This window comes from Heterodontus francisci, chromosome 6, assembly GCF_036365525.1.
Source record: "Heterodontus francisci isolate sHetFra1 chromosome 6, sHetFra1.hap1, whole genome shotgun sequence".
Taxonomy (NCBI): domain Eukaryota; kingdom Metazoa; phylum Chordata; class Chondrichthyes; order Heterodontiformes; family Heterodontidae; genus Heterodontus; species Heterodontus francisci.
Window position 1 is genome coordinate 8,668,232 of NC_090376.1, and position 22,362 is coordinate 8,690,593.

The following is a 22,362-nucleotide window of genomic DNA, read 5'->3' on the forward strand; positions in this document are numbered from 1 at the left end:
ATTCTTCGAAACTCTAGAGAGTACAGGCCCAGTTTCCCCAATCTCTCTTCATAGGACAGTCCCGCCATCCCAGGAACAAGTCTGGTGAACCTTCATTGCACTCCCTCTATGGTGGTAATATCCTTCCTAAGGTAAGGGGGGGGCAAAACTGCACCCAGTACTCCAAGTACGGCCTAACTAAGGTTCGATGCAGTTGAAGCAAGACTTCACTGCTCCTGTACTCAAATCCTCTTGTGATAAAAGCTAACAAACCATTAGCCTTCCTAATTGCTTGCTGCACCTGCATGTTGGCTTTCAGTGACTTATTGACAAGGACACCCAGGTCCCTTTGTACATCTACACTTTCTAATCTTTTACCATTTAAGAAATACTCTGTACATATGTTCATCCTACCGAAGTGAACAACCTCACATTTTTCCACATTATATTCCATCTGCCACGTTCTTGCCCATTCACTAAGTCTGTCCAAATCCCCATGAAGGCACTTTTCATCTTCCTCACAATGCACATTTCCACCTAGATTTGTGTCATCCGCGAACTTGGAAATGCTACATTTGGTCCCCACATCCAAATCGTTGATATATATTGTGAACAGCTGGGTCCCAAGCACTGATCCCTGTGGTACCCCACTAGTCACAGCCTGCCAACGTTTATTCCTACTCTCTGCCTGTTAACCAATCCTTAATTCATGCCAGTATATTACCTCCTATCCCATGTGCTTTAATTTTGCTAACCAACCTCCTGTGGGGGACTTTATCAAAAGCCTTCTGAAAATCCAAGTACACCACATCCACCTACTCCCCTTTATCAATTCTGTTAGTAACATCCTCAAAAAACTCCCAACAGGTTCGTCAGACATGATTTCCCATTCATAAATCCATGTTGACTAAGCCCAATCAGGTCATTATTATCCAAGTGTCTTTTCTTTCTTAGAGATACAGCACTGAAACAGGCCCTTCGGCCCACCGAGTCTGTGCCGACCATCAACCCATTTATACTAATCCTACATTAATCCCATATTCCTACCACATCCCCACCTTCCCTCAATTCCCCTACCATCTACCTATACTAGGGGCAATTTATAATGGCCAATTTACCTATCAACCTGCAAGTCTTTGGCTGTGGGAGGAAACCGGAGCACCCGGCGAAAACCCACGCGGTCACAGGAAGAACTTGCAAACTCCGCACAGGCAGTACCCAGAATCGGGTCGCTGGAGCTGTGAGGCTGCGGTGCTAACCACTGCGCCACTGTGCCGTCCATTTATCACATCCTTTAGAATAGATTGTGGCATTTTCCCAACAACTGATGTAAAGCTAACCGGTCTGTAATTCCCTGTTTTCTCTCTCCCTCCCTTCTGAAATAGTGGGACAACATCTGCGACCTTCCAATCTATAGAATTTTGGAAGATGACCAATGCATGCACTATCTCCATAGCTACCCCTTTCAACATTCTGGAATGTGGAATATCAAGTCCTTGGGACTTATCAACCTTCAGCCCCATTAATTTCTCCATACAACCTTCTTACTAATACTAATTTGCCCCCCTAATCTCTTGGATCTCTAATTCTGGGAGATTTCTTGTATCTTCCTCAGTGAAGACAGACACAAAGTAATCATTTAGCTTCTGTGCCATTTCTCTATTCCCCACTATAAATTCTCCTGACTGCCTGTAATAGGCCCACATTTGTCTTAGTGTAACATTTCCTTTTTTACCTACCTGTAGAAGCTTTTATGGTCCGTTTCTATAATTTCTGCGAGCTTGCATTCATGTTTTATTCTCCCTTTCTTTATTAGTTTCTTCGTCCTCCTTTGCTGAATTCTAAAATCCTCCCAATCCTCAGGTTTACTACTATTTCTGGCAACTTTATAGTCTTCCCCAATATGCATATTTAAGCATTAGGTCAGTGGCACACAATTGGGATCTGACCCAGCCTGGTTATCTCAGATGTGACTTATTTGGCGGAGATAGCTCTGATGCCTCCTACTGTCTCCCTGCATGATGGCGCAGGTTGAAATTTGATTTCATTACCTGTTTTGTATGGCTTGGTTGCAACTTTTCTTTACCAAAAAGTCATCGTGGGGAAGCTTTTAAAGTCAAACTTTTAATTGCTCTGTGTTGATGTTTTTTTTTTCTATTCTATTTTCAAAAATTTTTAAACTTCTGATTAATATGTAAACAGCACATTGTAAAATGATTTTTTTTAAATAGATTTGCCTGGAGTACAACAATACTTGGGCCTGGGAGATGGAAAAAATTGGATACACTGAGATGGACGCCGAATGCAAACTTGGCCTCTTAAAGGTAATTTCTTAACATAGAGTCGCAGAGTCACTTACAGCATAGAAGGAGGCCATTTGGCCCATCGAGTCCATGCTGCCTCTCCATGGAGCAATTCAATCCCATTCCCTTGCTTGATTCCCGTAACCCTGCAAGTTTATTTCTTTCAAGTGCTCATCCAATTTCCTTTTGAAATCATTGATTGTCTCCGCTTCCACTACCCTTGTGGGTAGCAAGATCCAGGTCATTACTACCTGTTGCATAAAAAAGTTCCTCCTCACTTTCCCCCTGCATCTTTAGCCCAAAACCTTCAATCAAGTGTCCCCTAGTCCTTATATCAGTTAATGGTAACAGTTTTTTCTTATCTAACTTATCTAAACCTGTCATAGAGAGAAACCCACCAAGTCCGTGCCGACCATCAATAATCTTGTACACCTCTATCAAATCTCCCATCTGTCACCTTTGCTCCAAGGAGAACAACGCCAGCTTTTCCAACCTTGTAACTAAAATTCCCCATCCCTGGAACCATTCTGGTAAATCTCCTCTGCACTCTTTCGAGCAACTTCACATCCTTCCTAAAGTGTGTGACTAGAACTGGACGCAGTACTTTAGTTGGAGACTAACCAGACCTGTATAAATTTTCAGCATAACTTCCCTGCTTTGGCAATCACACTCTCATTATGTCTCGCCACCTTCAAAGATCTAGTGCACACGCACCCCCAGGTCCCTCTATCCTGCACATGCTATAACTGTGCCATTAAGGCTATATTGCACCATTCTATTCCTTCTGCCAAAATGCATCACCTCACACTTGTCAGTATTAAATTCTATCTGCCTCTTGTCTGCCCATTCTGCTAGCCTATCTATGTCCTTTTGCAGGCAGTTCGTATCATCCTCACTGTTTGTCACTCCTCCAAGGTTAGTATCATCAGCAAATTTTGAAATTCTTCTTTGTATTCCAAGATCCAAGTCGTTATATATAGCAAAAGAGCATTGATCCTAGGACTGACCCTTGAGGAACGCCACTGTCCACCATCCTCCGATCTGAAAAACAACCATTTACCACAACTTGCTGTTTTCTGTCCTTAAGCCAATTTTTATCCTTTTGGACACTGACCCTCCTAATCCCTGAGCCTCAGTTTTGTTAAGTAGCCTTTAATGTGGTACTTTATCAAACGCTTTCTTAAAACAATATCCGCCGTATTCTCTTCGTTAACCTTCTCTGTTACTTCATCAAAAAATTCGATTAGTTTAGTCAAGCATGATCTGCCTTCCACAAATCCTTACTGCCTATCCTTAATCAACTTGAACCTCTCCAAGTGCCTGTTGATTTTTTTCCCCCCATTATTATTGTTTCTAAAACCTGACCCACCACTGAAACTAACTGACCTATAGTTGCTAGGACTGTCCTTGCACCCTTTCTTCAAAAAGGGTGTGACCGTTGCCACTCTCCAATCCTCTGGCACCTCCCCCATATAAGAACATAACATAAGAAATAGGAGCAGGAGTAGGCCATTCGGCCCCTCAAGCCTGCTCCACTATTCAATAAGATCATGGCTGATCTGCCCCAGACCTCAACTCCTCTTTCGTGCCACCTCCTTATAGCCCTCAACTCCCCAACATTTCAAAAATCTATCTACCTCCTGTTCAAATACTTTCAGTGATCTAAACTCCACAACACTCTGGGGTAGAGAATTCCAGGCATTCACTACCCTCTGAGAGAAGAAATTCCTTCGCATCTCTGTTTTAAATGAGTGTCCCCTTATTCTGTAACTATGTCCCCTAGTTCGAGATTCCCCACTAGTGGAAACATCTTCTCAACATTTACTCTGTCAAGCCCCCTCAGAATCTTGTATGTTTCAATAAGATCACCCCTCATTCTTCTAAACTCCAATGAATAAAGGCCTAACCTGTTTAGCCATTCTTGATAAGTCAACCCCTTCATCCCAGGAATCAGCCTAGTGAATCTCTTTTGAACTGCCTCCAATGCCAGTATATCCTTTCTAAAATACAGGGACCAGAACTGTACACAGTGCTCCAGGTGCGGCCTCACCAACACCCTGTACAGTTGTAACAAGACTTCCCTATTTTTAAACTCCAACTCCTTAGCAATAATGGCCATAATTCCATTTGCCTTCTTAATTACTTGCTGCACCTGCATGCTAACGTTTTGTGTTTTATGCACAAGAACACCCAGATCCCTCTGTGCTGCACTTTTTGAAGTCTCTCCCCATTTAAATAATAGTCTGCCTTTTGATTCTTCCTACCAAAGTGCGTGACCTCACACTTTCCTACATTAAACTCCATCTGACAAGTTTTTGCCCACTCACTCAACCTACTTATATCCCCTTGCAGATTCCATGCGCCCTCATCACAACATGCCCTCTCACCTATTTTTGTATTGTCAGCAAATTTGGATATATTACACTCTGCCCCTTCAAGTCATTAATTTAGATAGTAAATAATTGAGGCCCTAGGACCGATCCTTGTGGCACTCCAACCTGAAAAAGACCCATTAATCCGATTCTCTGTTTTCTGTGAGTTAACCAATCTTCAATCCATGCTAATACATTACCCCCAATGCCGTGAGCTCCTATCTTGTGCAATAATCTTTTATGTGGCACCTTATTGAATGCCTTCTGGAAATCCAAATACACTACATCTATCGGTTCCCCTTTATCAACTCTGCTTGTTATATCCTCACAAAACTCTAGCAAATTTGTCAAATGATTTCCCTTTTACAAAACCATGTTGATTCTGTTTGATTACATTAAGTTTTTCTAAATGTCCTGCTATTTCTTCCTTAATAATGGACTATAGCATTTTCCCAGTGACCAATGTTAGGATGACTGGCCTACAGTTTCCTGCTTTTTGTCTCCCTCCATTCTGGAACAGGGGCGTCACATTAGCGGTTTTCCAATCCGCTGGGACCCTCCCGGAATCCAGTGCATTCTGGAATATTTCGACCAATGCCTCCACTATCTCTGCAGCCACTTCCTTTAAAACCCTTGGATGTAGGCCATCAGGTCCTGGCGACTTGTCTGCCTTTAGTTCCATTAGTTTGACGAATACTTTGTCCCTCGTGATAGAGACTGTAACAAGTTCTTTCCTCCCATTAGCTCCTTTCTTATCTGATGTCTGTGGGATGTTTATAGTGTCCTCCACTGTGAAGACCGATGCAAAATATTGGTTTAAATTATCTCCCATATAGGGAAGATTGGCAGATTATGCAAGCCCTTCTGCAATCTGGGATGCAAGGTGTCTGGACCAGCTGACCTATCTACCTTGAGCATAGCCGGCCTTTCCAGTACCTGCTCCCTCTCAATTTTTACCCTATCCATTGCCTGTAGTCTCTCCTCTTCTACTGATAATTGTCAGAGTCCTCTTGCTTAGTAAACACTGATGCAAAGTACTCATTAAGTATTTGAGCCTTGCTCCGTACCTTTAAGCATATATTACCCTCTTTGTCCCTAAAAGGCCCCACTACTCGCTTCCTATTTACATGCCAGTAGATGATTTTGGGTTCTCTTTTATGTTGACTGCCATTCTATTCTCATATTTTCTCTCTGCCAGTCTTATTTTTCTCTTCACCTTCCCTCTCAGTTTATTGTATTTGGCCTGGTTCTCACTTAAAGAATTCACCTGACATGCATCATACACCTTTTTTTTGTTTCATCATAATCTCTATCTCCCTCATCATCCTAGGAGCCCTGTTTTTGGTTCCCCTACCTTTCGCCCTTGTTGGAATGCACCTAGCCTTTACCTGAAACATTTCTTCCTTAAAGATAACCATTATTCCATTAAAGTTTTTCCTGTCAGTCTTTGTTCTATTTTATCCTGGCTAGATCCCTTCTCACTGCATTAAAATTAGCCCTCTTCCAACCTAACTGTTCTACTTTATCTTGATCCGAGCTTCTCTTTATTACAAGCCTAAACCTTATGATGATCGCTGTTTCCCAAGTGCTTCCCCATTGACGCTTGGTCCACCTCATTTCCAGCACCAGATCCAGCAGTGCCTCTTTTCTAATTGGGCTGAGAACATCCTGATCAAGGAAGTTCTCGAACACATTTCAGAAATTCCTCTCCCTCCACTCTTAAAATTATTCCAGTTGGTATTTGAGTAATTAAAAGTTCCCCAATATCACCACTCTATAGTTCTTGCACATCTGTCTCTGTGATTTCCCTGCAGATTTGCTCCTCTAATACACCCTCACTATTTGGAGCCCTATAGAATACCCCTACTAGCTGATCATACTCGAGCATTTATTCCATAAGCATTGTATGCATAAACATTCTGATAACACAAGATACAGTGTATGGGTGATCCCAATGCAGGGAAAGTGAGTGTATTAGCACCTGCAGTTAACATTAAATACTTGGGTGTAGATTAATGTCCCTGTAAAGTGCCAGAATTCCATATAATAAAAACAAAGTGATGGAAAACTCAGGTCTGGCCTGAAACATTAACTCTGCTTCTCTCTTCACAGATGCTGCTAGACGTTTTGAGAATTTCCAGCAGTTTGTTTTTATTGCAGATTTCCAGCATCCACAGTATTTTGCTTTTGATTTAATATTTAGAGTCATAGAGTTATACAGCACAGAAACAGGACCTTCGGCCCATTGTCTCCATGCTGGCCATCAAGCACCTAACTATTCTAGTCCCATTTTCCAGCACTTGGCCCGTAGCCTTGTATGCTTGAGGTTTCAAGTGCTCATCTAAATGCTACTTAAATGTTGCGAGGGTTCCTGCCTCTACCACCTCTTCAGGCAGTGTGTTCCAGATTCCAACCACCATCTGGATGAAATTTCTTTTCCTCAAATCCCCTCTAAACCTCCTGCCCCTTACCTTAAATCTATGCGACCTGGTTATTGACCCCTCCGCTAAGGGAAAAAGTTTTTTCCTATCTAACCTATCAATGCCCCTCATAATTTTGTATACCTCAATCATGTCCCCCCCTCAGCTTTCTCTGTTCTAAGGAAAACAACCCGAGCCTTTTCAGTCTTTCTTCATTGCTGAAATGCTGCAGCCCAGGCAACATCCTGGTGAAACTCCTCTGCACCCTCTCCATTGCAATCACATCCTTCCTATAGTGTGGTGCCTACAACTGTACACAGTACTCCAGCTGTGGCCTAACTAGCATTTTATACAGCTCCATCATAACCTCCCTGCTCTTATATTCTATGCCTCGGCTAATAAAGGCAAGTATCCCATATGCCTTCCTAACCACCTTATCTACTGTGCTGCTGCCTTCAGTGATCTGTGGACAAGTACACCAAGGTCCCTCTGACCTTCTGTACTTCATAGAGTCCTACCGTCCATTGTATACTCCCTTGCCTTGTTAGTCCTCCCAAAATGCATCACCTCACACTTCTCAGGATTAAATTCCATTTGCCACTGCTCCGCCCATCTTACCAGCCCATCTATATCGTCCTGTAATCTAAGGCTTTCCTCCTCACTATTTACGACACCAACAATTTTCGTGTCATCTGAAAACTTATGCCTCCTATATTCACGTCTAAATCATTAATGTACACTGCAAACAGCAAGGGTCCCATCACCGATCCCTGCGGTACACCACTGGTCACAGGCTTTCACTCGCAGAAACAACCCTCGACCATCACCCTCTGCCTCCTGCCGCTAAGCCAATTTTGGATCCAGTTTGCCAAATTGCCCTGGATCCCATGGGTTCTTACCTTCTTAACCAATCTCCCATGCGGTACCTTATCAAAAGCCTTACTGAAGTCCATGTAGACTACATCAGCTGCTTTACTGTCAAGTACACATCTAGGCACCGCCTCAAAAAATTCAATCAAGTTAGTTAGACACGATCTCCCCCTGACAAAACCATGCTGACTATCCCTGCCTCTCCAAGTGCAGATTAATCCGGTCCCTCAGAAATTTTTCCAATATTTTCCCAACCACTGATGTTAGGCTCACCGGCCTGTAATTACCTGATTTATCCCTGATACCCTTCTTGAATAATGGCACCACATTCGCAGTACCTCCCCTGTGGCCAGAGAGGATTTGAAAATTTGTGTTAGTTCCTGCTATCTCCTCCCTTGCCTCACATAACAGCCTGTGATACTTCTCATCTGGGCCTGGGGATTTATCCAATTTTAAGCCTGCTAAAACAGCTAATACTTCCTCCCTTTCAATGCTTATATGTTCAAGTATATCACAATCCCCAAAATGCTCCCCCACTGACACTTCTACCACTTGTCCAGCTTCATTCCCTAGGATTAGGTCCAATACTGCCCCTTCTCTTATCGGGCTTTCTACATGCTGGCTCAAAAAGCTCTCCTGTATGCATTTTAAGAATTCTGCCCCCTTTAAGCTTTTTACACTAAGACTATCCCAGTTGATATTGGGTAAGTTGAAATCCCCTATTATTATTACCTTATTATTTTTCCGCCTCTCTGAGATTTGCCTACATATTTGCTCCTCTATCTCCCCTTGACTGTTTGGAGGCCTGTAGTACTCCCAGCCTTTTTGTTTTTAAGTTTTACCCAAATGGCCTCATTTGAAGAACCGTCTAAGATATCATCCCTCCTTACTGCAGTAATTGACTCCTTGATCAACAGTGCAGTGCCACCTTCTCTTTTATCTCCCATGTCACGCCTGAAGATTCTATCCTCAGGAATATTGAGTTGCCAGTCCTGCCCCTCCCTCAACCATGTCTCTGTGATAGCAACAATATCATAATCCCGTGTGCTAATCTATGCCCCCAATTCGTCTGTGTTACGAGTGAGACTCCTTGCATTAAAATAGATGCAATCCAGCCTTGCATTTTCCACTTGTCCCTTAACAGGTCTATATTTGCTCTGCCTTCTAGACTGACTCTGTTTCTCTTCTATATTTGACTGAGCATCACCCCCTACTGTACCTCCACTCTATCCCATTCCCCTGATAAATTAGTTTAAACCAGCCCCCCCCCCCCCCACCCCACCCTCCACCAACAGCACTAGCAAACTTCCCAGCAAGGATGTCCAACTTGTACAGGTCCCACCTTTGCCAGAAACAGACCCAGTGATCCGGAAACTAAAGCCCTCCCTCCTGCACCATCTCGTCATCTGTTCTATCCTCCTATTCCTATACTCACTCGCACGTGGCACTGGATGTAATCCAGAGAATGCAACCTTTGAGGTCCTGCTTTTTAATCTGCTACCTAGCTCCCTAAATTTTTGTTTCAGGACCTCATCCCTCTTTTTACCTATGTCGTTGGTACCAATGTATACCACAGCCTCTGACTGTTCACATCCCTTCAGAATGTCCTGCAGCTGTTCTGTGACATCCTTGACCCTAGCACCAGGGAGGCAATATTTCTCACCCTTGCCATCTTTTGAAGCAAAGCTTTTACTCATTGAATTATATATTTCCAGCTGCCAGGTATTCTTTCTTTCTTTCCTCTTCTACCCGCCCCCAAAACTTTCTCCTCATTCTTTTCCTTTACTGAAGACTTTCCTCTGAGGGTATAATTAACAGTTTCATGCAGGTCCCCACCTGCCAAGCATGAGGCATGTTAATTTCGCTACGTGCACATTAAATTTCAAACTGTTATTGAAGTGAAGAAAGGATTTGCTTTGAAAAAAAATTGCCAGATCTTGACTGGAAATACATTTGCATATTAGCAGACAATGTTTGGAAGGACAAAGCAGCCATTCCCTGACACATTCAACCTGCAATGGATCTTTGGCTGGAAAGACATTTGCATATTAACAGACAGTGCTTGGAAAGGACAAAGGACTATTCCTTGACACATTCAACTCACGATGGACTTTTGATCGTCAGACGTTGAAGGTGGGGGAGCTAGCATTCCAGGTTGACTGCTAAGATGGTCAAATACACAAACGGACATGGTCAAACCAGCTAGTCAAATGACTAAACTGCTGGGCAACCTGAGTTTTTTGAATTTGTACAAACAGTTTTGGGATAAAGCAGAATGCTCCTGGACTGAGAAGATCTCTCCTAGCTGGCTCGCCACAGCCTCTCCTGTCTGCCTGCTCCCATCTGTTTCTCACTGAAGACACATGAACCCCAAGAGAGAAAAGTCTCTCACAGTGAACGATGCTTGAGAAGAATACTGGGCTCCAACGAAAAGCAAGATCTACCTACAATCAAGGACTCTACAGTGAGCTTGAAGAACCGTAACAAAAACTCTTCAGATATTGCCTCAAACTTTTCCACTTTATTTTTCATCTCTTTTCAGTCTCTATTTGCATGTGTGTATCGCGTATGCATGCTAGTGTGGGCGCGTTGTGTTTCCATAGGTGTTAGCCGAATTAGAGTTTAAGTTTAATAAATTTCAGCTTTTCTTCTTTAAACCTAAGAAAGCCTGTTTGTGCTGGTTTTCTTGCCTTATAATTGGAGAGCGGTGAACAAGGATTCACCAAGGAGGAGCTAAAAACACGGTGTTTAAAATTAAATCCTGTTACAGTAAGACCAGGTGAAGGCTGAGACAGCTTTCTCACCTGGTCGTGACAACAGTATCTGGTCATTATTCCTGTCTGAATTAAACCATGAGTTGCTTTAGGCTATTCCCCAGTGGCTAGCTTCACAGCTAAGTCTAATGTTACTTTCACCAAATATCTACATACGTATACCAACTGTCCAGCAAAACTTGCTCGGGAATGGACCCTAAGACGATTGAGCTTTCCTCCCTATCCACTGTTGTGGTTTGGGTACTTGTAACCCTTCCAACTCAGCACAGATTGCCACTCAATCACATGGCCTGTTGGTCTCCTCAGGTTTAGTATTGCCTCTGCATGTCCTTCCTCACTGGGCCCTCGGAGGGAGCCAGAAGCTCGGTGTGTGTGTGTGTAAAACTGCACTTTTTATTGGCATATTGCTCTGAAGTTCAGTCAGTGATGGAGTATAAAATGGGCAAAAATTATTTCATGTAATAATCATGACTTTTGAATATCTGCAGGAAGGCACTGCTTTGTAATTTCTGTCTCAGTTGCTATCAGTTTAAATTGCTTTGTAATTCAAACACTTTCAAATGTTACGGTTTGGGACTAGGATAGTTTGTCTCAATGCATCACCGCTGCAATTTAGCCTAATGGTTAAGTGAAGATTAAAAATTGTGGAGAACTTGAATTTCTTTTTGTCCCCTGGGAGTCATCTCAAACACAGCCAGTTGCTGTCTCATCTGATATCCGTTTACACACAGTTGATGGTGACCAGAGGCAGCTGTGATGAAGCGCCTCTTTGTGTTCTCAATATCAATTCAACTTTAGTCAACTAAAGGCAGTTCAGCACTCCTCTGCACACTTCTATTAAGTTCACAAAGACAAACACTTATCACAGTCCTCTGTCTCTCCTCTCAAGATCTGCCTCTGATCTGAAACATTGGATTGAGAACCCTCTTGCTTGTTTTACTTAATCACGAGCACCTGTGATAACTGGGAGCCTAACTTCTACCACCATCCACACCACTCGTCCCCTGCCACCACCTCCATAATCCTAATGCCCTAAAATTACACGAGTGGATGTACACTTCATTGTACAAGAACCCCAAGTTTATTCTCCTCCTTATCTCTGTCCCTAACAATCCAGTGAAGTCCAAGCCAGTTAATGGTGTCTCAACTGCTGGTATCAGACTAACCCAACAGTGATTGGGGATGACACCTTGTCTATCTCCATTCTACATGAGACAGTGATGTTACCAACTGAACTACAGAAGTATATTAAGGGTATCTATTTCTTCCTGTTGCCAATTTCCTCCTTTGTCTGAAGTTTTGACACTTTCCCTGCAGTACAGTTCCATGGGTACTGATCAACTTGCTCAAGGAGCCGTCTTGATAACCTTGAAGTTGTGTAACCATTGGGCAGAGGTGCATAACCGCTGAACCCTCTTTTGTCCTTTCCCGACACCATGCATACTTGCCAGCTAGGGCTTACTAGATCAAAAACAGTGATTTGATTCCTTCCTGCTCTGGGTACTAAGGGAATTTGCAATGTCATAGCTACAGCCCTGGCTGAGATTAGCTATCTTGGCACAGACCAGGTATTTGAAACTAATACCTTTTCTGGCCTGCATGCTTCACTAGGTAGTGGACTGAGCCATCGAGAGAGCTTCTCTAGAACACCTTTTACACATTGTTCTTCTATCACTACACAGTCGGAGGGGAGCTCTCACTCTTTACCCTCTCCTGAATAAGGGTATGACAGTGTAGAGGTTATGTTATTGGACAATCCAGAGAACATGAGTTCATGCTTTGAGAATTTGACTTTTTTTTTAAAAAAGTGGCATCTGTAGAACTGACCATGAAGATACTGGATTGTCGTAAAAACTCCACTGGTTCACTGATATCCCTTTAGGTAACCATCCTTTTCAGGTCTGGCCTAAATGTGACTCCAGACCCATTGCCCTCCCAAGAGGCCTAGCAAGCCACTCCGTTGTGGCAACTAGGGAAAGGGTTCTTTCCAGCGAGACACTAATCCTGAGAATAAACAATTTTTTAAAAATGCCTCGGACTGGGAGGGGATAATTGAATGGACACCATCAGCCCTTCTACGTCATCTTATAATGACACACATTGTGTGTGTGCTTAAGTAAATATTGACAGGCTACTTGAGATTTGAGGGGAGAGGCTCCATTGTAGCCTGCCCAGACTCTGTCCTTCACGCTGGCACATGCGCACTGAGTTTCCCCCGCTACCCCTTTCTGTTTCTCTGCCTCATGCAGCTGCTGCAGCCATTTTATACGAACATATGAATTGGGACAGGAGTAGGCCACTTGGCCCTTCGAGCCTGCTCTGCCATTCAATAAGATCATGGCTGAACTGATTACTCCACATTTCCACCTACCCCTAATAACCTTCCATCCCCTTGCTTATCAAGAATCTATCTACCTCTGCTGTAAAATATTCAAAGACTGTTTACTCTGCCTTTTGAGGAAGAGAATTCCAAAGACTCAAGACTTTCAGAGAAACAATTTCTCCTCATCTCTGTCTTAAATGGGAGACCCCTTATTTTTAAACAGTGACCCCTAGTTCTAGATTCTTCCACAAGGGGAAACGCCCTTTCCACATCCACCATGTCAAGACCTTTCAGGATCTTATATGTTTCAAACAAGTCCCCTCTTACTCTTCTAAATTCCAGCGGATTACTGGTGCTCCAATTGGATTTTGGTTAACGCCTCAAAGACCTGGAACCTTCTGTTTCCTGGGGATACAGTACTAACAAGGTGCTTTCTGTTTCAGTATCTCTGTGAATGCCAGTTTGATGACAACTTGAAATTCAAGAATGTGCTGAATGAAGAGGAGCCAGATGCTATGCGCATCCATCCAATTGGACGTGATAAGGATGGCCTAATGTACTGGTACCAACTGGACCAAGAGTTCAACGTCCGATTATACACAGAAGAACAAGATGATCAAGACGGCACTTCATGGAGCCTTATTGTAAGGTACAGTGCGGGTGGGGGAGTGAATTTACTGCTGTGAGTTTCTTGTTAATTTATGCTTTTAAAGGAAATCTGGAATTCCTCAGTATTAAAAGGGGATGGGCAAATGGCAACCCCTCCTTAGAAAGTAGTGTTTTCAATAGTGCAGGTAAAAATAAAAGCTAAATAGAAACTGCTAGAGTTGTATACAATGTGGTTCAGACTGCTGAAGAAAAAGACCGGGCAACAGAAATTAAAAAATTAATTCTCTGGATGTGCTCAGAAGGGAAGGGGGAAGAGGAGCAGAGCATTAGTCATTGGGGACTCCATAGTTAGGGGAACAGATAGGAGGTTCTGTGGGAACGAGAGAGACTCACGGTTGGTATGTTGCCTCCCAGGTGCCAGGGTTCGTGATGTCTTGGATCGTGTTTTTGGGATCCTTAAGGGGGAGGGGGAGCAGCCCCAAGTCGTGGTCCACATAGGCACCAACGACATAGGTAGGAAGAGAGATGGGGATTTAAGACAGAAATTCAGGGAGCTAGGGTGGAAGCTTGGAGAGAACAAACAGAGTTGTTATCTCTGGGTTGTTTGCCCGTGCCACGTGATAGCGAAGCGAGGAATAGGGAGAGAGAGGAGTTGAACACGTGGCTGCAGGGATGGTGCAGGAGGGAAGGTTTTGGTTTCCTGGATAATTGGGGCTCTTTCTGGGGTAGGTGGGACCTCTACAAACAGGATGGTCTTCACCTGAACCAGAGGGGTACCAATATCCTGGGGGGGAGATTTGCTAGTGCTCTTCGGGGGGGTTTAAACTAATTCAGCAGGGGAATGGGAACCTAAATTGTAGTGCCAGTGTACAGGATGTTGAGAGTAGTGAGGTCAGGGATAAGGTTACAAGGACGCAAGAGGGCACTGGCAAACAAGAACCTGGTTTAAAGTGTGTCTACTTCAACGCCAGGAGCATCCGGAATAAGGTGGGTGAGCTTGCAGCATGGGTTGGTACCTGGGATCTCGATGTAGTGGCCATTTCGGAGACATGGGTAGAGCAGGGGCAGAAATGGATGTTGCAGGTTCCGGGATTTAGATGTTTCAGTAAGAACAGAGAAGATGGTAAAAGAGGGGGGGGGGTGTGGCATTGTTAATCAAGGAGAGTATTACAGCGACAGAAAGGACATTTGAGGACTCGTCTACTGAGGTAGTATGGGCCGAGGTTAGAAACAGGAGAGGTGAGGTCACCCTGTTGGGAGTCTTTTATAGACCTCCAAATAGTTCCAGAGATGTAGAGGAAAGGATAGCGAAGATGATTCTCGACAGGGGCGAGAGTAACAGGGTAGTTGTTATGGGGGACTTTAACTTTCCAAATATTGACTGGAAATACTATAGTTCGAGTACTTTAGATGGGTCAGTTTTTGTCCAGTGTGTGCAGGAGGGTTTTCTGACACAGTATGTAGACAGGCCAACCAGGGGCGATGCCACATTGGATTTGGTACTAGGTAATGAACCCGGCCAGGTGTTAGATTTAGATGTAGGTGAGCACTTTTGTGATAGTGACCACAATTCGGTTAGGTTTACCTTAGCGATGGGCAGGGACAGGTATATACCGCAGGGCAAAAATTATAGCTGGGGGAAAGGAAATTATGATGCGATTAGGCAAGATTTAGGATGCGTAGGATGGGGAAGGAAACTGCAGGGGATGGGAACAATCGAAATGTGGAGCTTATTCAAGGAGCAGCTACTGCGTGTCCTTGATAAGTATGTACCTGTGAGGCAGGGAGGAAGTTGTCGAGCGAGGGAGCCGTGGTTTACTAAAGAAGTTGAAGCGCTTGTCAAGAGGAAGAAGAAGGCTTATGTTAGGATGAGATGTGAAGGCTCAGTTAGGGCGCTTGAGAGTTACAAGCTAGCCAGGAAGGATCTAAAGGGAGAGCTAAGAAGAGCAAGGAGAGGACACGAGAAGTCGTTGGCGGATAGGATCAGGGAAAACCCTAAGGCTTTCTATAGGTATATCAGGAATAAAAGAATGACTAGAGTTAGATTAGGGCCAATCAAGGATAGTAGTGGGAAGTTGTGTGTGGAATCAGAGGAGGTGGGGGAAGCGTTAAATGAATATTTTGCGTCAGTATTTACAGTAGAGAAAGAAAATGTTGTTGAGGAGAATACTGAGATTCAGGCGACTAGGCTAGATGGGATTGAGGTTCACAAGGAGGAGGTGTTATCAATTTTGGAAAGTGTGAAAATAGATAAGTCCCCTGGGCCAGATGGGATTTATCCTAGGATTCTCTGGGAAGCCAGGGAGGAGATTGCAGAGCCTTTGTCCTTGATCTTTATGTCGTCATTGTCGACAGGAATAGTGCCGGAAGACTGGAGGATAGCAAATGTTGTCCCCTTGTTCAAGAAGGGGAGTAGAGACAGCCCTGGTAATTATAGACCTGTGAGCCTTACTTCGGTTGTGGGTAAAATGTTGGAAAAGGTTATAAGAGACAGGATTTATAATCATCTTGAAAAGAATAAGTTCATTAGCGATAGTCAGCACGGTTTTATGACGGGTAGGTCGTGCCTCACAAACCTTATTGAGTTTTTCGAGAAGGTGACCAAACAGGTGGATGAGGGTAAAGCAGTGGATGTGGTGTATATGGATTTCAGTAAGGCGTTTGATAAGGTTCCCCATGGTAGGCTATTGCAGAAAATACGGAAGTATGGGGTTGAAGGTGATTTAAAGCTTTGGATCAGAAATTGGCTAGCTGAAAGAAGACAGAGGGTGGTGGTTGATGGCAAATGTTCATCCTGGAGTTTAGTTACTAGTGGTGTACCGCAAGGATATGTTTTGGGGCCACTGCTGTTTGTCATTTTTATAAATGATCTGGAAGAGGGTGTAGAAGGGTGGGTTAGTAAATTTGCGGATGACACTAAGGTCGGTGGAGTTTTGGATAATGCCGAAGGATGTTGTAGGGTACAGAGGGACATAGATAGGCTGCAGAGCTGGGCTGAGAGATGGCAAATGGAGTTTAATGCGGAAAAGTGCGAGGTGATTCACTTTGGAAGGAGTAACAGGAATGCAGAGTACTGGGCTAATGGGAAGATTCTTGGTAGTGTAGATGAACAGAGAGATCTTGGTGTCCAGGTGCATAAATCCCTGAAGGTTGCTACCCAGGTTAATAGGGCTGTTAAGAAGGCATATGGTGTGTTAGCTTTTATTAGTAGGGGGATCGAGTTTCGGAGCCACGAGGTCATGCTGCAGCTGTACAAAACTCTGGTGAGACCGCACCTGGAGTATTACGTGCCGTTCTGGTCACCGCATTATAGGAAGGATGTGGAAGCTATGGAAAGGGTGCAGAGGAGATTTACTAGGATGTTGCCTGGTATGGAGGGACGGTCTTACGAGGAAAGGCTGAGGGACTTGAGGTTGTTTTCGTTGGAGAGAAGGAGGAGGAGAGGTGACTTAATAGAGACATATAAGATAATCAGAGGGTTAGATAGGGTGGATAGTGAGAGTCTTTTTCCTCGGATGGTGATGGCAAACACGAGGGGACATAGCTTTAAGTTGAGGGGTGATAGATATAGGACAGATGTGAGAGGTAGTTTCTTTACTCAGAGAGTAGTAGGGGCGTGGAATGCCCTGCCTGCAACAGTAGTAGACTCGCCAACTTTAACGGCACTTAAGTGGTCATTGGATAGACATATGGATGAAAATGGAATAGTGTAGGTCAGATGGTTTCACAGGTCGGAGCAACATCGAGGGCCGAAGGGCCTGTACTGCGCTGTAATGTTCTAATTCTTAAAAAAAAAAAATTCTGGCAAGACTGGTATTTATTGCCCCTCCATAGTTGTCCTCAACAGTGATGGTGTTCCCATGCACCTGCTGCCCTTACAGAAGGAGGTCGAAACTTTCTCTTTTTTTCTTCTATAGGCAAGGTGCAGGCTACTGTGAATACTCTTGCTAAATTTGCCAATCAAAATTGTTCATGGAGGCTCTTCCTTCCCCCACAACCCCACAAAGAAATATAGGAACGTAGGACAGGAGGAGGCCATTGAGCCTTTTCTGTCATTCAATGAGATCATGGCTGTTCTGTGACCTAACTGTATATACCTGCTTTTGCCCTATATCTCTCTGATACATTTTGAATATCAAAAATCTATCTCCAATTTTAAAATTTGCAATTGATTTAACCCACCCCCCAGTTCATGAAAACACTTTTTTTTCTCTTCCCAGTTCATCTAATCATTGTCCCTCCTCCCTCACCCCATTTCATTCTTAAGTTCTTTGTTCTCTCCACCCCCCCCCCCCCCCCCCCAAGTTTATGGTGATGCACACCATCACAGTCATTCCTGGTTTCTAGCTGCTACATGATGCTACTGCTTTGCCTATTGGAGGTAAAACCGTCCTGCAGACGAGAGGCAGGAACTCCCGATCGTGTAAAGCTGCTGCAAGGTCAGGAATTCCAAGCTGCAGCAGAGCTCTGTTCTTGGCTAGAGCAGCATGTGGTGGGGAACAGCATAATGATTGTTGCACAAATGTTATATTCTGCAGTGTGAACTATGCACAGGGAGGTAAGCACTACTAGCTGTGAGGTTTCAAAAATCACAATGTTTTAAAGCAGTTTTCCTTGTCATCCTCTCCTTGCCTGACCAGTTGCACAGGCACCAGCAGTTCTGTGGTACCTTGGAACAGTGGCCATTTCTTTTGTGATCCTAGACTTGGAGTGTGCCGATGCTACTTGAGAGTAGTGAGCACCACAGCAAAACTCCTTCAACATTAATTTCCTGATAGATTCAGGAATGCGCTGCCTGAAAGGGTGGTGGAAGCAGATTCAATAGTAATTTTGAAAAGGAAAAATTTGCAGGGCTACGGGTTGGGGGCATGGGTAAAAGCAGGAGCTTTTACGTGAGACAGGAGCATTTTTAAAGCAAAATTTGACACTGAGCTACATGAGGTATTAGGGCAGGTGATCAAAAGCTTGGTCATAGAGGTAGGTTTTAAGCATCTTAAAGGAGGAGAGAGAAGTGAACAGGATTAGGGAGGGAATTCCTAGTCCTTTGGCAGCTTGAAGGCATGGCCAGCAAAAGCATAGTGATTAAAACGGGAATGTGCGGTAGCACAAAGATATATTAGGGCTGGAGGAGGTTACAGAGAAGGGGAAGGGAAAAGCCATGGTTTAATTTGAGAACAGACATGAAAATCTTAAAATTGAGGTGGGAGCCAATGTAGGTCCGTGAGCATGGGTAATGAGTGAAGGAGTTCGGATTCAGGCAGCAGAGCAGAGTTCAAGTTATGGAAGGTGGAAAACTGGAGGTCGTGCCAGGAGATCTTTGGAAAAGTGAAGACTGGAGGTAGCAAAGGTGAGAATGACCCCAAGCCTGGATGTTGTCCTGGTCTTGCTGCCTGCAAGCATGGGCTGCTTCATTATCTGAGGAATTGTTAACGGAGCAGAACATTGAAATCATCAGTGAACAGCCACAATCCTAACCTGATGTTGGAATTCATGCATACATTTGACTGGAGGGATTATTAGAGAAAGATCAAGAGTGGGAATTGTAGCTCTTTTTTTTCTTTTTGTGTCTCCTCCTAGTTTGTGATTGTTGCAGGCATGCAAGTTTTATGCTTTATGGAGCACACTAATTATCTATTCTTCCACTGGCCTGTTTTTCCAAGAACATTTGTGAATGCTTATCAGAGTGCTGAACTCATAGAAATATGGTCATGGCATGTATCTGTGAATCTTTTTTTTTCACCAGGAACCGCAATGAATTGGCTGAAACACTGCAACTGCTGAAAGCCCAGATAGATCCAGCGTTATTGAGCAAGTTTATCCAGGAAGATGGTTCCTCTCATACTAGCCCTACACCAGAAGACGAAGAGAATGCAAAAGAACTTGAAGAGCATCTAGAAGGTAACTTTTCTCTACTACAACAACTAATAATTTATATAGCACCTTTAACATAACGAAACGTCCCAAGGTGCTTCATAGGAGCATTTTAAAACAAAATAAGACACCAAGCTAGATATTAGATGAGATGACCTTGATCAAAGAGGTAGGTTCTAAGGAGCCTCTGAAAAGAGGAGCGGAGAAGTGCAGGGATGGATTTTTAAAAATTTGTTCTTGGGATGTGAGTCTCGCTGTCAAGGCCAGCATTTATTGCAATATAGTTTCAAGTCAGTTGGGATGTGACTTGGAGGGGACCTTGCAGATAGTGGTGTTCCCATGCGTCTGCTGCCCTTGTCCTTCTAGGCGGTAGAGGTCACGGGTTTGGCAGGTGCTGTTGAAAGAGCCTTGGTGGGTTGCTGTGGTGTATCTTGTAGATGGTATACACTGCTGCCCCTGTGCACTGGTGATGGAGGGAGTGAATATTTAAGGTGGTGGATGGGGTACTGGTCAAGCGGGCAGCTTTGTCTTGAGTGGTGTCGAGCTTCTTGAAAGTTGTTGGAGCTGCACTCGTCCAGGCAAGTGGACAGTATTTCATCACACTTCTGACTTGTGCATTACAGATGGTGGACAGGCTTTAGGTAGTCAGGAGGTGAGTTATTTGCTGCAGAATTCCCAGCCTCTGGCCTGCTCTGGTCAACTGTGTCTGGTCCAGTTAAGTTTCTGATCAATGGTAACCCCCAGGATGTTGATGGTGTGTGAGTCAGCAATGATAATGCTGTTGATGGTCAAGGGGAGATGTTAGATACTCTCTTGTTGGAGGTGGTCATTGCCTGGCACTTGTGCGGCCAAATGTTACTTGCCGCTTATCAGTCCAAGCCTGAATGTTATTCAGTTCTTGCTGCACGTGGACACAGACTCCTTCAGTATCCGAGGAATTGCAAATGTTACTGAATATTGTGAAATCATCAAACATTCCCACGTCTGACCTTATGATGGAGGGAAGGTTATTGAAGGAGCAGCTGAAGATGTTTGGGCCTAGGACTTTACCCTGATGAACTCCTGCAGTGATGTCCTGGGGCTGAGATAATTGGTCTCCAACAACTGCAACCATTTTCCTTTGTGCTAGATATGACTCCAGAGCTTTGGGCCTAGGCAACTGAAGGTGCGGCCACCAATGGTGGAGCAATTAAAATCGGGGGTACTCAAGGCCAGAATTAATGGAGCGCAAATATCTGAGGTTTGTGAGGCTGTAGGAGATTAGAGATAGGGAGGGGCGTTGGAGGGATTTGAAAACAAGGATGAGAATTTTAAAATCAAGATATTTAGACTGGGTTCCTGTGTAGGTCGGCTTAAGGGTGATGGGTGAATGGAACTTGGTGCGAGTTAAGACACAGGCAAGAGTTTTGGATGACAAGTTTACGGAGAGTAGAATATGGGAGTGCATTGGAGTAGTCATGTCTAGAGGTAACAATGGCATGAATGAGGGTTTCAGCAGCAGGTGAGCGGAGACAGGGTTACACAGGTGGGAATTAGCAGTCTTATTGATGGCACAAATATGTGGTCGGAAGCCCATCTCAAGGTCAAATAAAACACTTTGCGAACAAACTGGTTTAATATCAGACTGTTGTCAGTGAGAGGGATGGTGTAGGTGGCTAGGGAACTAAGTTTAGAGTGGGGAGCAAAAAGAATGGCTTCAATCTTAACAGTGTTTAATTAGAGGAAGATTTTGCTCATGCAGTATTGGCTGTTGGATAATTTAGCAACTGTGGAGGAGCCAAGAGATGTGGTAGTGAGGTAGAGCTGGGTGTCGTCAGCATTTGGGTGAGAAATAGGAGCCAGCCAAGGATGAATCCTTGGGGGACACCAAACGTAACCTTGCGGGGAGCAAGAAGAGAAGCCATTGCAAGTTATTTTCTGACTGCAATTCGATAAGAATGGAACCAGGTGAGAGCAGTCCCACCCAGCTGGATGACAGTGGAGAAGGGTGGTGTGGTCAACTGTGTCAAAGGCTGCATACAGGTCAAAAAGAATGAGGAGGGTAAGTTTACCTTTACCACAGTCATATAGGATGTCATTTGTGACTTTGATGAGTGTGTTTTGGCACTGTGGGAGGGCGAAACCTAATTGGACGGACTAAAACATCAAGTTCCAGGAAAGATGACTGTGGATTTGGGAGGCGGCAACATTTTCAAGGACTTTGGAGAGGAAAGGGAGGTTGGCGATGGGGCGATAATTTGCACGATTAGTGGGGTCAAGGGTTGGTTTTTTGAGGAGGGGGTGATGACGGCAGATTTAAAGGAGCGAAGGACAGCACCTGAAAAGAGAACTGCTAACAATATCTGCTAACCAGGAGGGGGAAGTTGAGTGGGCTTGAGATGTATATCATTATCTCTGTATGCTCAGATACTTACTATCAGTATCTGTGGGAGGGCTAGTGTTGAACCTGATCTTCCTCTTACCTTACATCCCATGCACAAACTTTCCAATAGGGATCATTAGAAACCAATTAGGAGCAGGAACCTTCGCTTGTATTTTCTCTGTACTCCACGGATGTTGAGGTTTGTTCTGGCATTCCTTTCCCTGGCTTGGCTGAGATCCGCTAACTCAGCAAAGTCTGGGTGGGGGGACTGAACCTGGACTTTTTTCATCTGCACAGCTCCAAAGGAGTGAACGCTAATTATTTTTTATTTTGAGCGTAAACTTTTTGCTCAGGTGCTGAAGAAGACCACATACCTGTCTTGCACATCTGAATAGATAATAAATACACTTCCAAGTTTCTTTTTATTCATTCATGGGATGTGGGCGTTGCTGGGCATTCCAGCATTTATTGTCCAACCC

The 22,362-nt window shown here is 44.1% G+C and overlaps 1 protein-coding gene across 4 annotated transcripts in view; it reads left to right on the forward strand.

Moving 5' to 3' along the window:
* rsf1a (remodeling and spacing factor 1a) overlaps positions 1-22,362 on the forward strand; it is a 112,346-nt gene that overhangs the window by 44,471 nt on the left and 45,513 nt on the right. For all 4 annotated transcript variants that reach the window (XM_068033067.1, XM_068033070.1, XM_068033068.1 and 1 more), the window contains exons 3-5: positions 2,211-2,303; positions 13,485-13,690; positions 19,394-19,548. In XM_068033067.1, coding sequence (XP_067889168.1) covers positions 2,211-2,303; positions 13,485-13,690; positions 19,394-19,548 — 454 coding nt within the window. The remainder of the gene's footprint in view (positions 1-2,210; positions 2,304-13,484; positions 13,691-19,393; positions 19,549-22,362) is intronic.